The sequence below is a fragment of the Anneissia japonica genome, unplaced genomic scaffold (genome assembly GCF_011630105.1).
Source record: "Anneissia japonica isolate Jap-2015-1 unplaced genomic scaffold, ASM1163010v1 scaffold288060_len1141017_cov207, whole genome shotgun sequence".
Classification (NCBI taxonomy): Eukaryota; Metazoa; Echinodermata; class Crinoidea; order Comatulida; family Comatulidae; genus Anneissia; species Anneissia japonica.
The window spans coordinates 554404-570821 of NW_022712486.1; the positions used below are offsets into that span (position 1 = coordinate 554404).

Consider the following 16418-nt stretch of genomic DNA (forward strand, 5'->3'; position numbering starts at 1 on the left):
CGCTTTGAGTGCATGTTCGCCATGTGGCCAGATGAAAAATATATCATCGATATATCTGACGTAATGTAAAGGCTGTAGGGGATATCGGTGAACGTATGAATCTTCGAAGTGGGCCATGTATATATTAGCGTATGCTGGTGCCATTTTTGTACCCATGATGATGCTGATCATAGTTAAGTGAACCATTACAAACATACTCTACAGCATGAATCTGCCTCTTTGAAAGTTATGCCATTCATTTGTTAACGCTATTGGTATATAATAAACATTAAAAATAAAGACTTATTTGCTTTTGCTGGATGAAACTCTACTCTATTTTGGCTCAAATATATATATATATATATATATATATTTGTATAATAATGAGGATCTTAGTTTATCAGTCCAAGTAGTAGAATATGTTTTACTATAATGTAACCATCATCTTAAAAAATGAGCCTTTAGTAACATATTTATTTTGCAATATGTGTTGATATCATAGAAGAACAAGGCAGGGACTACACTTAGTTTGATAGCAAACATAAGAAAGACACAACTAGTATTTCTGGGTTATCTTATAAGGAAAGAAACCCTTGAATATAAACATTAAGGATACATCACGGGCTGAAGAGAGGTACAGTAGAGGTAAATTCCTTGAAGAGTATGGTCGAGCTGTGGAACATCAGAGGGTGGGAGATTTTTGCAGTGGCCAGAGACAGAGAATTGTGGAAAGTCATGATCGCCAACATTATGTGACACGGTCCATGATGATGCTGATCATAGTTAAGTGAACCATTACAAACATACTCTACAGCATGAATCTGCCTCTTTGAAAGTTATGCCATTCATTTGTTAACGCTATTGGTATATAATAAACATTAAAAATAAAGACTTATTTGCTTTTGCTGGATGAAACTCTACTCTATTTTGGCTCAATTCGAAAGGAAGAGCAACAGACTATTGTGGTGGAGGGAACCTACATCAGTGAGAAACTAGGTGAGGATAAAAAACCAAAAATAATAAGATAATAATACCAAAAATCCTTCTATTATTACTGGAATTATTAAGTATTAAAATATGAAATTGTATAAAATTACCAACATAATGGTTGATTTATCATCCACACTGTTCCACTGTTCTAACAAGGTTAGGCCTAGGTTCTTGTATTGCCAACTAATGGAATTCCCAACCAGAACCACCCACATGTCATTAAAGTTGGCCTCTGCAGGCCTTAAACTACCAAATAAAAATGGAATGCATGTATCCATTTTAAAATATTCTAATTCCATATAATGTTCTTAAATACTAGTTACAATCGTACATAGGCTCAGAAATAATGTTATACTATACAGTACTATTAAGAAACCACTAAGATGCGACCACACAGGATAACACTGTATCAACAATGAAGGTCACACAGAAACCATGAGTACAGTACTCCATAGATTACTCTATCTCTCAAGTAGAAGGCTCAGTTTAAGTTCAGTTTAAACAAACAAGAAGATATATAGTAACATACAGAGAAAATTTAAGGTGGTATCTAGCAGGGATCAGAGTAAACAACTGAACACAGTCAGAGTAAACAAGGTCTAATACTGTAATATTTAAGTTTCACTGATATTGGGCCCAAAATATAATTATCACATCACTGTATCCTCTTGAAAAAATTATACTGGGCAGAAGAGTGGTTTTATCATATATTTGTACTTTTATGTATAAAAAAGTACTCAGAGATTACAATCTCAAGTGAAGTAAAAGTCAGAGTAAACAAGGTCAAATAATATTGAGTTTCACTGATATTGGGCCCATATATAATTATTACATTTATCACTGTAATCCTCTTGAAAAAATTATGTTGGCAGAAGAGTGGGTTTATATTTATACTTTTATATATAAAAAAAAAACAACAGTACTCCAGAAATAATGTTCTCAAGTTGATGCATTCAACAAATAAAATGATATACCGCCGAGAGAAATTTAAATAGATACGCCTAAGCGGTATCTGAGCAGGGCTAAGTCAGAGTAAACACAAGGTCTAATAATACATGACTTTCATAGATAATGGGCTCATAATATAATTATTATCACTGTAATCCTCTTGAAAAAGAGATGGTAGCAGAAGTGTGTTTTTCATATTATATAAATACTTTTATGTATTAGCAAACAAAAAGTTAATTTGAAATTCTATAAAATATTATGTGCCCGAGATTTAAAAAAAAATATTGTAATCACTTTTTATGAGCCTTACATTACCACCATTCATCATAATTATAATCTTTGTTTAAGTTAAATATGCCACTATGCTACATCTAATTGTGTCACATTTATAATTTAGCTATTTTATCATTTTGAATAAGAAAATTAAGGGTATAGAATTTCTTTTTTTTTCTTTTATTGCCATATTTTTTAAACTGTACTAGTTTTTATATTATAATTATTATGCTTTTGTTGTTAGTTTGCATGTTAATTAAATTCTGAAAACAAGTATAATGTGTCATTGAAAATGTAATCCAGAGGATTTAGATATACATAATATCGCACTGAATCCCATCACTGACAACACCTTATTATAGTTTGTATGCTGCCCTCTATAGTTTATATTTATAGCAACTGGTGACATTAATAAGGAAACTTACAGGAAACAGGAAATACAATTTATATTAAATATTTGAAATACACCTGACCATAATATTCCATGACTTAATTTAAGCTAATCATATCTTTAAAATAACATTCCAAATAAATATACTGTAAAGGAAATACATCAAAATGTCTGTTTATTTATTATTATAGTATTCAAATTACAAATTGTTGGATGGAATTTGAAAAAATCTAATAACTTAAATGAATTTAGATGGATTTGCAATTTACCTAAAGGCCTTTTATAAGTATTTTCCAGGGTAAGAAAATGAGTAAAAAAAATGGAAATAACAATACATCATTAGATTTAAATATACATTCAAATAAACAAATGATTGTATATACAATTATCGGAGTGGAAATCCCAGGTACTAACCAAGGTTCCCCTATGTCTAAACCTTACCAAACAATAGTATTTTAAACTGACCTTCAAAACATTTTCCAAGTGGTCTTTCCTTTCTGCCACTATTAATTTTTTCCCGTTGAAAAACGCATGAATCAACAAAATATCCTGTATACATAATTCCATATTTCCAAAATATTCTTTTAGGAAGACACTCAGGGGCACCAATACATTTGTAGGATTTAAGTTACTGGTAACAGAAATTAAGATCCATTGTATAATACACCAAAGTAAAACGATATACCTAACTTGAGAATAATAATTCACTTAAAAAAACGCAAGATTTTTTACAAAACTGTCGTCTCTTCAGATGTAATGTAGAATAATTCAAAGTTACAATGAAACTCCAGTAAAGGTTACAACCAACAAAAAATGTGTTTGTATTAGACAGTATCTATGGCAAAATTTGACAATTGAAACTAATATCTATTGTGAAATTTTTAAAAGGTAGTTTCAGAACAGACCTGAATTACAATCCTTACAGTATGAAACTCAATTTAATATATGCGTCACCGGTTATGATTCCTAAATTACCAGAGAAAATAACGAATACAAAAATAATTTCATACTGTATATTAACTTTTAATTGAACAGTAATACGATATATGTTTTGAATCTACTAACTGAATAGTTTCAAATATTACTATCTAACACACCAACGTGTCGGGAGTCAATATTTCAACATTAATTATGTCATCATCAGGAATGATTCCTGATTATCTAACACAGTGACTAAAATTAGAGAAATACTCCTATCAGTTAGTTTTTGAAACACGATGAAAATCTACTTATGGTAAAATATTGTATATTAAACACATTAAATAGGATAGACTTAACAGCCTAGCTGGTCAATGTTGATGATCAAGGACCACACCTGACAAACCAGATTAACTTATATTTAGTTAACTTCCTGTAAAACTGTCTGCTAAACCACAGCTAAAGCAAATTCAGGCCATGACTATAGGACTACATTACATAGGGCATACCCTATGTTCATATTCAGTTATGACATATACTAGATTCTGGGTTAACATCTTAAGTAGACTAGCCAAACACATCATTTCCAAATCAATAGAAATTGATTTAAATATTTGTCAATGTGATGATGAAATTAGGATTGTTTGTATTTGGCATCTGAAGACATTAACTGGGAATTTGTTTTTCTAGTTGCCGGACTACTAATTTCAGCTTTCAGCCCATGTTACTCTTTTCCTCGTTTACTTAGCTTCCCTAAATCCCTCCATTATATTGTTAGCAGAAGCATGTTGTGAGATATGGACTGATTCTTTGTGCCATAAATTGCCAGTGAACAGAGCATAATCTAGGTTGCCATGTATAAGCAATCCATATTTTGCGGTTCAGGGTTAACTATAATCTTTATTTTGTTAAGCGCATCAAATGACATGATGACATCACATCATGACCATATATAGGCACACCATGACTATATATGTTAGTTATTTGTCAAAGAAAATTTGAAAGTGTCGACAGGGCTTTAGGCACTTATATTTTTATTTATTTATTTATTTCGGTATAAAATGTACAACAGGCAGCCAGATGGCTGAAAACGTTGAACTCACATATATCAAAAAGAGAAACAACAATATAAACATGAGATTAAAAATATAAATCAAAAATCAACAGTCAAAGGATTAATTCCAGCCTACGCAGCTAGTTCGTTGTTAATCAATTGCACTAATGTTGGAATTGGTGACTTTCTAAAATGTTCTGTTTTGGACCTACTAAATTCAAGTTTGTTTATAGAACTGTTTCTAAGACCTCTAGATGTCTTACGAACAGGAGGGAGCATTTTGCGATATTTGTCTGATGACATAATTTTTTACCGAAAGTAAGTAGAATACTTTCACGTCTAGCCTTAAGAGACTGAAGATTAAGGTAGCACAGAGCAAGTGATATAGTTGGAACCCAGGATGATTCTAAGGGCCCTCTTTTGTACCCGTTCAATTTGATGACTATGACGTCGAGTGATGGCTCCATGCCAAACCGGCCATGCATACTCTAATAAGTGGCGTATGTAGCTAAGTTAAACACACGTTATATCATCTATGGGGGCTTTGGCTCTGCGCAATATACATAGCGTGTATAGTCGTTGAGATGCCTTGCTAATAATGTCGCCAACATGCAAATCCCATTTTAAGTTATCTTGGATGGTAACACCTAATAATTTCATATGTTGCACAACTTTGAGTACAGTACTATCAAGGGAGAATATAGGGGGAGGAATTTCTCTTAGCAGAAAATTAATTCTCATTATATTACACTTAGTTGGATTCGGGATCATATTATTCAAATGACACCAGTTCGTTATATTATCAAGACTGATTTGCAGGAGTTGAGGACCTCTGTATTTAACAGTCTCACCAATCGTTAGGTCATCTACAAATTTCCCTCCACTGCAGCTTCCTATAGAGATGTCATTGACAAGGATGAGAAATAATATGGGTCCAAGTTTGGTTCCCTGTGGGACACCACATGTAAGTTGTACAGTAAGCTGTGCCTGCTTCAGCGGGAAACTGTAGGAGTAGGAGTGCTTTGACACAGCAGTTGAGGTGCACAAATGAAATGATAGAATGATTTTTGTATCTCCTTTTTGTATATAATTTTATCTTTTTTTGTGATTATGTGTTAGTTTTTTTTTTATTTTTTTTTTATTTTTTATACTGTTATTTTGCAACTTCAATGACAACACGGCCTTGTAGAATAACACCCTCTTGGTGAAACAAGCTTTCCGTGTAAAAATGAAGTTTTAATAATAATAATAATAATAATAATAATAGATGGATCAAGAGTGGCCAAGAATTAGAAAACAGAAGAACAGATATGAAAGTATGAATAAAAAATAACTTCTAAAACATTTTTTTAGCATACTGTAGAAAGAACATATAAATGTAAGGAGGTTTGATAAGAGGAAACTCTTTGTACTAGACAAGATCTTCAGTCACCACAGATTAGAGTATAACTGGAGATCTCTTGCTATCTGACACATGGTTTGGTAGTCACTGAAGGAATGTCTACCAGATTACATCATCCTGATGAAAACAAATTACTGTACTTCTTCAATTTAGAAGCAAACTTCATTGTTGAAGGCTTCTGTTTCACTGCTCTAACTTAAGTTTATGGTGCATTCCCTAACATGTGTATTTACATACACAATTAAACATTTATTTTCATAAATTCTGCCTATTAATAAAATAATGAAAAACTGTTGACCTACCGTGTTTATCATCATCCTCATCAGTGCTGAAGTGAGATTTACTTGATAATGGGGAACCATGTTCACACCTAGGTCGTGATGTTCCTATCATGTTGGCGGCATCAATCTTCTTCTTTAGGCACTGTTTATCCACTGGTATACGTTCTTTCTTTTTGACAGTACTGCCAGATTCGTTGTAGTCACCTTTAACAGAACATAATGAATTGTAAATGAAGTCCAAATATAATTTCTTATTTGAAAATATCCGTCTACATTGAATACATTGGGCTAACATAATGTTGTTGCCTTCTTCATCGTTGCTATCTTGCTGGTCATCCATTGTGATGTATTCCACTATTGGTAAATTCCATACAACATAATGCAAGTTATTATGGGAGGTAGTTTTATTTATATACCGTTTCCCTATCCTGAAGGACTTGTAAAAACATGTGTAATTTCCTGAAGTTCCAAAAAAAAGGAATACAATGTTTAAATATCTAAGAGTAATAAAAAATACATGGATAATGTTTGTATTCAACCTGCAATATTAAAGTTTACTACAGGTCATATTCAATTATCCTTTCTTGATGTATGTCATATTAAAAATCATGGTACCATACTATATAGGCAATAGAGCATTTGTATAAATAAGGTCTGTGGTATAACATAGCAAATCTGATTTTACCATCACTGATCAGGGGTTCCAAGTCTCCCAGAACTCCCAGGAGTCTCCCTGAAATCGGTATGGTCTCCCAGGGGCAGATTTAGGATGAAATTTGGGGGTGGGGGCCTCACTTGGTGCGAAGCTCTGAGCTGAGTTGCGAAGCACCAAGGGAGGGGAATCCCCTCCAAATACTAGGAAATTTTTTGAAAAAAGTAACACTAAGACAGTCATACACGGCATTCTAATCTAAAGCATTAGGTTGTGTTGCTATTGTTATGGAGTCATGCAAAATATATTCCCCCCCGGATCCGCCCCTGCTCACACTCCTGCAAACAGGCAAAAATCTCTTGGAAATTCACTTATCTCCCGCAAATTCAGTAAAAAACAAATCTTTTTGTTTTTTTTTAGGCCTAAATTTTGGTTGCCGATTATTTTTTGCAGTCTGACAGTGCCATTTCCAGGCTTCAAAAGGTGCCTATTCTAAAAAAATGACATCACCTCATTCCCAATCATGGTGGGCCTGAGGTGGGCATGGGCCTTTGTTTGGTACCTACACTTTCTCCTCATAGAATATATAGCGCCCCCAATATCATTAAACAAATCTCCCAGAAATGGGTTCTTCCAACCTGGGACCCCTGTGATCTTATGTAATATTACTGATTACTTATTACTTGTCACTTACTACTCAGGTATGTACTTGCACCATGTACCAAACCCTCAGTATCCTTTTGATATCTAAACATCTCATTAATATTGATCAATGCATCTTTGATTAAAATAATTAATATAGTTATAATTCTATTTGGTAGCAACTATCCATTAAAATAATATTCCATATAGAATTAATGAATTCTTTACTGCACTTTTTAAGTTTTGTAAAAAATCTGAATGAATAGCATGAACTTTAGCAGTTTTATGTATAAAGCAACTTAATGAGACTTTGAATTGGGCCTCATCATGGAAATGTCCACCCCATTATGTCATACCGTAAAACCTCGAATCGAAGCCCAGTTTGCTTAATCTCGAGATGAACCCCATCTTGAATTGAAACCCCCTCTTTAGTTTGCAAAATTAGCCTCGAAAAGAAGCCCATGAGCTTCTTTTCAAGATAGCATAGGATTCTTTTCGAGATAGTACAGTATATACACTAAACATGACTTTGAAAAAAAAAAAAAAAAAATTAAGAAAAAGCAATATATACAGTAGCTTAGGTGATTTAATGTCAGTTATATTATTCTGAGAATTGGGTAACACTGTGTCACACATATATGCCAAAGTGCCATCTCATTGGCAGAGGTTCCAATGCTCCTAATTCGATCGGGCGTCTCCCGAATTTACATGCTATCTCTCGGACACGTCTCCAGATTTTTTAGGTCTAGTGGTTGGAACGTCTGTAGTAAGCCATTATTCTGAGAATTGGTAACATGGTGAATACACATGTATGCCAATGTGCCATCTCACTGGGATATCCCTTTGGGCCATTAAAAGCCATCTTACTGGGCATTTATTTTGAGAATTAACCATTCCATTGGGCAATTATGAGAGTGAGCCATCCAACTGGGTCATTAAAAGCCATCTTACTGGGCATTTATTATGGGAATTAACCATTCCATTGGGTAATTATGGGAGTGCGCCATCACACTGGATCATTATTATGAGAATTACCCATTCCATTGGGTAATTATGAGAGTGAGCCATCCCACTGGGTCATTATTATGAGAATTAACCATCCCATTGGGTAATTATGAGAGTGAGCCATCCCACTGGGTCGTTATTATAAGAATAAGCCATTCCATTGGGTAATTATGAGAGTGAGCCATCCCACTGGGTCATTATTATGAGAATTAACCATCCCATTGGGCAATTATGAGAGTGAGCCATCCCACTGGGTCATCATTATAAGAATAAGGCATTCCATTGGGAAATTATTAGAGTGAGCCATCCCACTGGGTCATTATTATAAGAATAAGCCATTCCATTGGGTAATTATGAAAGTGAGCCATCCCACTGGGTCATTATTATGGGAATTAACCATTCCATTGGGTAATGAGAGTGAGCCATCTCACTGGGTCATTATTATGAGAAGAAGCCATTCCATTGGGTCATATGCTAATAAACCTACTCACTGGGGCATTATTATGAGAAGGGCAATCCCACTGGCCCATCCCACTAGGAAAAAATCAAAGGGAAATGTATATCAGCCGGAGGCAGTCACTACGTCTAGAAACTGTTCAATCACCTCTGTAGGCACCAAAATATAGAATGAAATAACAAAGCACATCCTTGAAATTAAACATACAAATGCTTTCAAAAACCAAATTCAAAGAATTTTTACTTCAATAAAAGGTTGTAACTTCGATTTCCATTTCGATTTTTCTCTATGACATATTTTTACCTTATAATTATTATTTATTATTAGGCCTAATGAAGCATTTTTAAAAAATTTATATATTAATTTGATTTTATAGGATGTTAAACATGATAGGCATGTAGTTGCCCCTTTTCAACCTTTTTACCAAAAAAAAAAAATTATAATTGTTTCCATTGTAAATGATGAAAAAGAATATTATTTCTATTCTAGATGATACAAATACAAATACAAACACAAAAATTCTTTATTTCATTAAAAACAAATTCAGGTACATAAAATTAAGAGACGAGAATTTAAACCGAAAAAAACAGAACCCTCATGAAGCCCGAAGGGGCTTGTTACAAAATAGAGAGGGCCAAAGTGAATAAAATACAATAAAGCCATAATTAAAGAATAAAAGAAGAAGAGAGATTATTATGAGATAAGCCATCTTATCGGGCAACTACTGTATAAGAATGAACTGTCCCATACGTAATACATACTGTACAGTACATGCCAAAGGGTCATTATTTTGAGAATAAGCCATCTCATTAGGTCATTATGAGAATGAGCCATCCCAAATACATAAAATATTATTATGAGACAGTGTAAGCCATCTCACTGGCCATTATTATGAGAAGGAACCATCTCCTCAATCCCACCCGATTGATATAGATATTGTACACAACTATTACAGTTGCAAAGAAAAAGAAACTGATAATGAAGAAATCTTTGTGGAGAGGAAATAACATCAAAATTATTATAACATTGTCCAAACTATATCACTGAAAACGAAATAGAAATCCTACTTTTTATATAGTAGGTTATTTTAATTAGAAACTAACCAATCCAGTGGCTGGTTGGTATCTGTTTCACTTTAATTTCCATCACAATTGAATTGGATTGAAATTTCGGTGCGCTCTCACTGGTCCGATTAAATGGCCCAGGACTTATTAAAATGGCATAATGTAGGACCATATGAAATTGGGAAGGCCAAACAAACTGAAAAAAAATGAACTATAAATAAAAAAGGTGAAATAACTTAAAATATAATTTAAAACTTATTTTTTTTAAGTTAGGAGAGTACCAAACCAAAGAATCAGCATATTTATAATTGATATTGACTTTAATAACATCAGAATATAAGAATAATAATTTTACTATATAGTCTGAAAGTACAAGGATGTTATGCTATCTAAATGAACAAGGCAAACTTTTACTCCCACATAAACTTTTATTATTATTATTATTATTATAATACAACTTTATTTTTACTCAGAAGGCTTGTTTCGCACATTGAGATTTTCACTACTCTATTTTGTAAGACTTGTAATTTGTTTTTTGGAAAATAAGTAGATCTACCCCATACTAGATTACAGTAGTGAAGACGGCAATTTTAGACAGTAAGTTAAAATGTTTTTGAATTGATATTTAACATTGTTTTGTCTGTAATTTAATCTTTGAATATTATTTCATTTTTAACTGACAGACAAAAACAAGTGCAAAACTAACACAAAGAGGCAGCAAATCAAAGATCTGAGTGATTAACCAAGTAAGTGTGCCATTTTTGAATTTACGTTCTTTTGTTTTTAGTTTTATCCTTGAATATTATTTTATATTTAAATTGAAACTTAATATGTCATATTTACCTAGGTGACAGCTTTGCAACTATCAAATTAAGAGCATTAAGTAGTAACTTTGCTATAAAGATACACCTCCACTCGTGTCCGATGGGGATATAAATATTTTTTTTCAAATATTTATTAAGCATTAGTTGGAGTTTTTTTGTTATAAAAATCAATCTTGTATTCCATATCTCTTATCTCATATCTCCGGTCTTGTATATGATTTTGTATAAATGTTTTTTTTAAACATTTTTTGTAACGGACAGAAAAAAACAAAAATAACACAAAGAGGAAGCAATCAAAAAATGGATGGTTAATCAATTAGGTGTGCCATTCACAGCAGTTTAAGAGTACTATAACCAGCAGGTAGAAACCACAGGCAGCACACCTACCAAAAAACAAATCTCGTGATTCGCTTAGGCAGTTCTCAAAGCCTATTTAAAAACACACCTTTTTCAACAGTTCCTCTCACATTGCAAATTGTATTTGTTTATTGTTTTGTTTTTTTTCTTTTTTTCTACTGTGCGCATTAGTTAAGCTAGCATACTTTGCTTGGGTTTGGTTCTATGCAAACTTTACTTATTGAGGAGTCGCTTACAGCAATTCGTAACTGAAAAGAAAGGCGCTATACAAGTAACAAGTAAGTAAACTCAGTATTGCATCTTAAGAATAGGCAACTAAAAAATATAATCAACAAACATAATAATATTATGAATAATATTATGATCATATTATAAACAATAACACATTGCAATGCCTTTGACAGTAAGTTAATAGAGCATTGCACATTTTCTCCCCAATATTTTTTAATCACTCACTCCATACCACTGTTGGGCTGTAGTGTACAGAAAACATTTTGCCGGTGTCACTTCTTCAAGATAGTTTTCTTTTTCACTGCTCAATAAATTACACAAATCAATGGTGATGTTGGTAGTCTATGGAGTGGATACTTACCTGGATAAACCAACAAATTGCCTATTATCTCTCTAAAGCGAACACCCCACGAAAAATAATAATGGGAAACAATCTCCTACTTTTTCCCAAAGAATTTATAAACAAAGTGTATTTGAACATAGGTTCCACAAATTATGAAAAACTATATGCTCACTGAAAAAACACAAAAGTCTGTAAGTGTAAGGTTAGGAAAACCAAGGGTTACCGACAATCAAACCTGTTGTTCCACCAATATCTCAAGTGCATTCAAAGTGATAATGCTAAATTGCTCAGGAAATGATCTTGGTAAATTTCCTATCATTACAGTAGCCCTATAAAAATATGGTTAAATATAATAGTCAATTGATAAAATTAAAAAAACAGTAGCGATTCATATCTCGAACTTGGAAGTTATACTGCAAGACCTGAGTTTAATTATCTTAATAAAAGTACCTAGCAAGTATAGGTACTTTCTATTTAATTGACCATTTAGCTCTTGGGTCAAGGGGATACACTGACCATTACTATGCTGTTGCCTTGTGAAATGCAATAAACAAGAAGATAAAATTAAACTGGTTCAAGATTAGAACAATTCAACAATTTCTAATTCCTTGTTCTTTTTGACTGTTTTATCCTTTTATAATGTAATTGTTTTTGGTTAAATAAATGAAATGAAATCACTCTCCCAACATCAAAACTCAAAGGATCTAACTTCAACAACTTAAGTGAATCCACACAAGTGTTCATAAAATAACCAAAATAGACATATAAATATCATTCAATAAAAGAATGTGAACACTTTTTCAAAGCCGTTCTACCAATGCAATAAATCAATCATACATAAAATTAATTGTTCAAACATATTCTTTTACTTGATATTTTATAGCAGATATGATGGGTACAAACAATTTTACAGTACTCACATCGTCGCTCACATCACGAACTAACACAATCCAAGTAGATTGTGTTAGTTCGTGAAATCACAGTAGCGTGTCAAAACGAGCGCGTATTGGTTGTCAAGCAATTTTGTATTCTTTACCACACAAAAAGTCCTTAACGACAACAGCGCGTATTTTGACGCGCTTTTTTGATTTCACGAACTAACACAATTGAATTTAATTGTGTTAGTTCGTGATGTGAGCGACGACATGTTTGTAGTGTTTGCCGAAGATTATTGAAGAGCTTTGTTCATATAAATGTACAATATAAAATATCATACCATATTATCATATTACATTATTTTCCAAGTAATCAGTGAGCAACTACAGTTTGCTCACCAATTCGAGACCACCTTGGGACCTGAAAATTTGGGGTGGTTTTGGGGTTTGGTTACTACTACATAGAGGGGTTACTGTAGCTTAGTGTTAATAGATTAAGATCGTAATTTTGTTCTTTGAAAAAGTGGTCTTGAATTAGAGTCATCTCCGAATTAGAGGTGTCTAGAATTGGAACACTTTAGTAGTATCATTTGATCATATTTTATTCCACTGCTTATCCTTACTCATTTCCAACTAAAACTTTTAAACACATTTCTATGTGATTTTAAGTTGATCACTACCTTAACCAACCAAAAAAAAAAAAAATACTGACCTATATAACGAGTATGAACGTGAACTGCCACATTGATGAATCTGATTAAGTAGTTCAGATTTGGAAAAGGTGCTTTATCTTTTTTTATCGCTATCTGATTCCCTAGATTTACTATCAATTAATCACTTCCCACATAAACGTCATAACACTATCCTACGTGGTCGAGACAAGGTTCTAGTAATTACTTGTATTTCGGTGCATACGTGAGTCATTTATCAGTGGTTCTTTTTCTTGCTAACAAATGAATGCTATCATAACGCCAATGTTCTATATAACAGTAGGATTTTTAATATCAAATATTAACATATTACATACATTACATAAGATGAAGAAAAAACAGATTTTTAAAAATTCATTCCTACCAACAGCGATTCAAAAATATATTAATTGACAACTTATATAAACAATGTTATGATTTGTATTGTATATTTTTGTAAATTGGTAGGCAGGCTACACCCATAATTTATTTTCATGGGCCGCAGCGAAACTGCTATTGGGGTGCATGTGACTGAGGTCCGTACTTGGTCCAACTGTGGTATCAAGTCCATGTATAACATTACTACAGGGACATTCTCGCACATTGTGATAAAGTATTTCAGTTTTCAGAGCTAGACACACACAAACGCACACACATGGATTGAACAAATGTGCAAGGAAGTTGCATCACAAATGGGTAGTTTAAGGACGTCACAAATTGGAAATGAGAAAGGTCATTATCTGTATCATAGGTAACCACGTGGAGTACGCTGACAGTGTGGTTGAAACTAATACATGGAATTCATTGTGAAGAAAAGTAGTTGCTTCTATGTTTACTCATGAAAGCTTTTGCAATGTTCAGACAAGACACTATTTTTTAAAAACTTTGCCTTAGTTATACTTAAAGCCCCATTTCCGGCAAAATTTCACTAAAAAAGAATTTAAAAAAAAGGCATATTCATTACTGTAATTATTATAAACAATGCATTTCCTAGGTTTGTCAATATTTCTCTTTTAAATAATTAAAAAAGAATATATTCTAATCGAAGAGTTTTGAAAGAAAACACATAAACCAATCAAATGTATCCTTGGATGAATGCATGTTATTGTGTATTTAGAACTGGTAACAATAACATATTGCGTTTGTCTGTATCAAAACTGAAATCTGTTCACTGAAGCAGAAATAATGTGGAATGATTGTATTTATTTACGATTTACTTCCTTTACCACCACTGGAAAAGAGATACAGTAATGTCAAATATTCTTTACATACTCTAGGAAAATAGACCTAGTAAATAAACACCAACAATGCCAAGTTACTTGGGCTGTCAGATCCCTAGACCATACTTTTCCTGACACTCGAATCTCTTTGACTGATACATAATTTACTTAGCCTACTAAAATCAACCAGCAGTCTGTACCAATGGAGTATATTTATTGTACATAATACTTATTAACATTACCATTAACCAATTTTATAATTAACATGTTTTACATCTATTCTTGTTTTACTTTACCAGTTTCCTGTGCTATTATGTTTTTATTTATTATTCCACAATGATTTTTTGTTTGTTTGTTTTTTACATTTAATATCATTTGAATGAATTTTGATAGTTAAAATACAAATAATCACGACCATTAGTATTATTATAGGCAAAAATATCCACTGATGATAGGCCAGGCATCTCTTAGATGACGACCACTTATCCAGTTACCTGTGATCGCAGGTGATCGAACGGATGCCTGTCTATTGTCAGGCTCATCATTAATATAAAATTAGGTTCTGTTTCTTAATCTAAAAGGTTCTTCATTCTGATTTTCACATCACTGGGCCTTAAAGTTGAAATTCTTACCTGTCGATTCTACATCCTCAAATACGGAAAGTAAATTCTTGATTTTAGAGCTTGCCATCCTCTTCCTCAACATAAAAGCTCGAACATAATCATCGTCGTCAAAAACATTGCGGGATAACTTACGAGCGGTATGGGGTTTTGAAGCGGAACGCTCCATTACCAACTTTTTGTTTTGCTCTCACCGTCTCTAGCCGTTGTGCCAGACTGAAAGTAGAGCTAGTGTCGATCTTTTTTACTTTTGCATAGCTGTCATTTCCGCCAATTGAAAGTATGTGGTTGGATTCCAGGTGCCGAAAGTTTACTTACCATCTTTAATTTTTACCTATTGTGGATGTTTTTGGAATAAAATGTTAGAAAGTTAGTTTTAAATGAGTATTTGGGTCTAACTCTCAAAGTTTTGTGACATCAAGTTCACTTCGAAGGGCCTGGATTTCATTATGTAATAAGAGTCCGAACTTGTTTACTTTAAGTAGTGAACCGGTGCGACGCTTGAGTGGAGCAGGCCGTAAATTTCAAAATTGTATAGAAAAGAGCTTCTGATTTTTAAACTTATAAAAGAGATTATTTTAATTAGACATGTCAGCTGTATTTCGTTGTCCTCCAGAAATGCTGCTTAGAGCAGCTCTGCGGTGAGTTTAATAATACATGGAAAAAGCATACCGACTAGCTAGCCTAGGCCCCCCTAGTTAGGCTAGTAGGCCTAGTAGACCTAGGCCCTAGGTAGTAGTCGTAGGCTGACTAGGCTAGAGGCCGCCCTGGCAGCACTTATTAAACTAGGCTAGGCCTACTTCTCAACAAAAGCTAGGCCTAGGCGGTAGGCCTATGCCCTGTCAGATCTAAGAGCAGTGAGTTACTACCTACAGCCTAGCCTAGGCCAAAACTATAAGGTTAGGCCAAAAAAAAAATTGTTTGTTTGCCCTTATTTAAAGCCCCATTCCCGACAAAATTTCAGTTTTTAAGAAAAATCTAATTTTTGTATAATGTTATAAAAATTTATAAATATAATACGGAATTGCTAGTTTAACTGAATTTAGACATTCCTAAGAATGAAAAAAATGTAAAATAAGATTGTAATTTGATTTTATGTGTTCCGCACAAAAAATAAATGCGGATGAATTTTTCATGTTTGATTTTGCGATAGGTCGTGAGAAGAAATATCGTAGGTTCCGAAAACATTAGCCTATCCAACGC

The 16418-nt window shown here is 33.2% G+C and overlaps 2 protein-coding genes across 3 annotated transcripts in view; one reads left to right on the forward strand and one right to left on the reverse strand.

Moving 5' to 3' along the window:
* LOC117107847 (FYVE, RhoGEF and PH domain-containing protein 5-like) overlaps positions 1-15482 on the reverse strand; it is a gene marked incomplete at its 3' end in the record, with an annotated part of 65976 nt that extends 50494 nt beyond the window's left edge. The window contains exons 1-2 of the mRNA XM_033249645.1: positions 15228-15482; positions 6258-6440 (exon numbers count right to left, since the gene is read on the reverse strand). Coding sequence (XP_033105536.1) covers positions 6258-6440; positions 15228-15384 — 340 coding nt within the window. The remainder of the gene's footprint in view (positions 1-6257; positions 6441-15227) is intronic.
* Positions 15483-16418, forward strand: part of LOC117107850 (quinone oxidoreductase-like protein 2 homolog) — a 45321-nt gene continuing 44385 nt past the window's right edge. The window contains exon 1 of one of the 2 annotated variants that reach the window (XM_033249648.1): positions 15483-15514. In XM_033249648.1, coding sequence (XP_033105539.1) covers positions 15498-15514 — 17 coding nt within the window. In that variant the 5' untranslated portion in view covers positions 15483-15497. Of the gene's footprint in view, positions 15515-15678; positions 15857-16418 lie in introns of those variants that run through there. The other variant, XM_033249647.1, reaches the window with a different exon arrangement.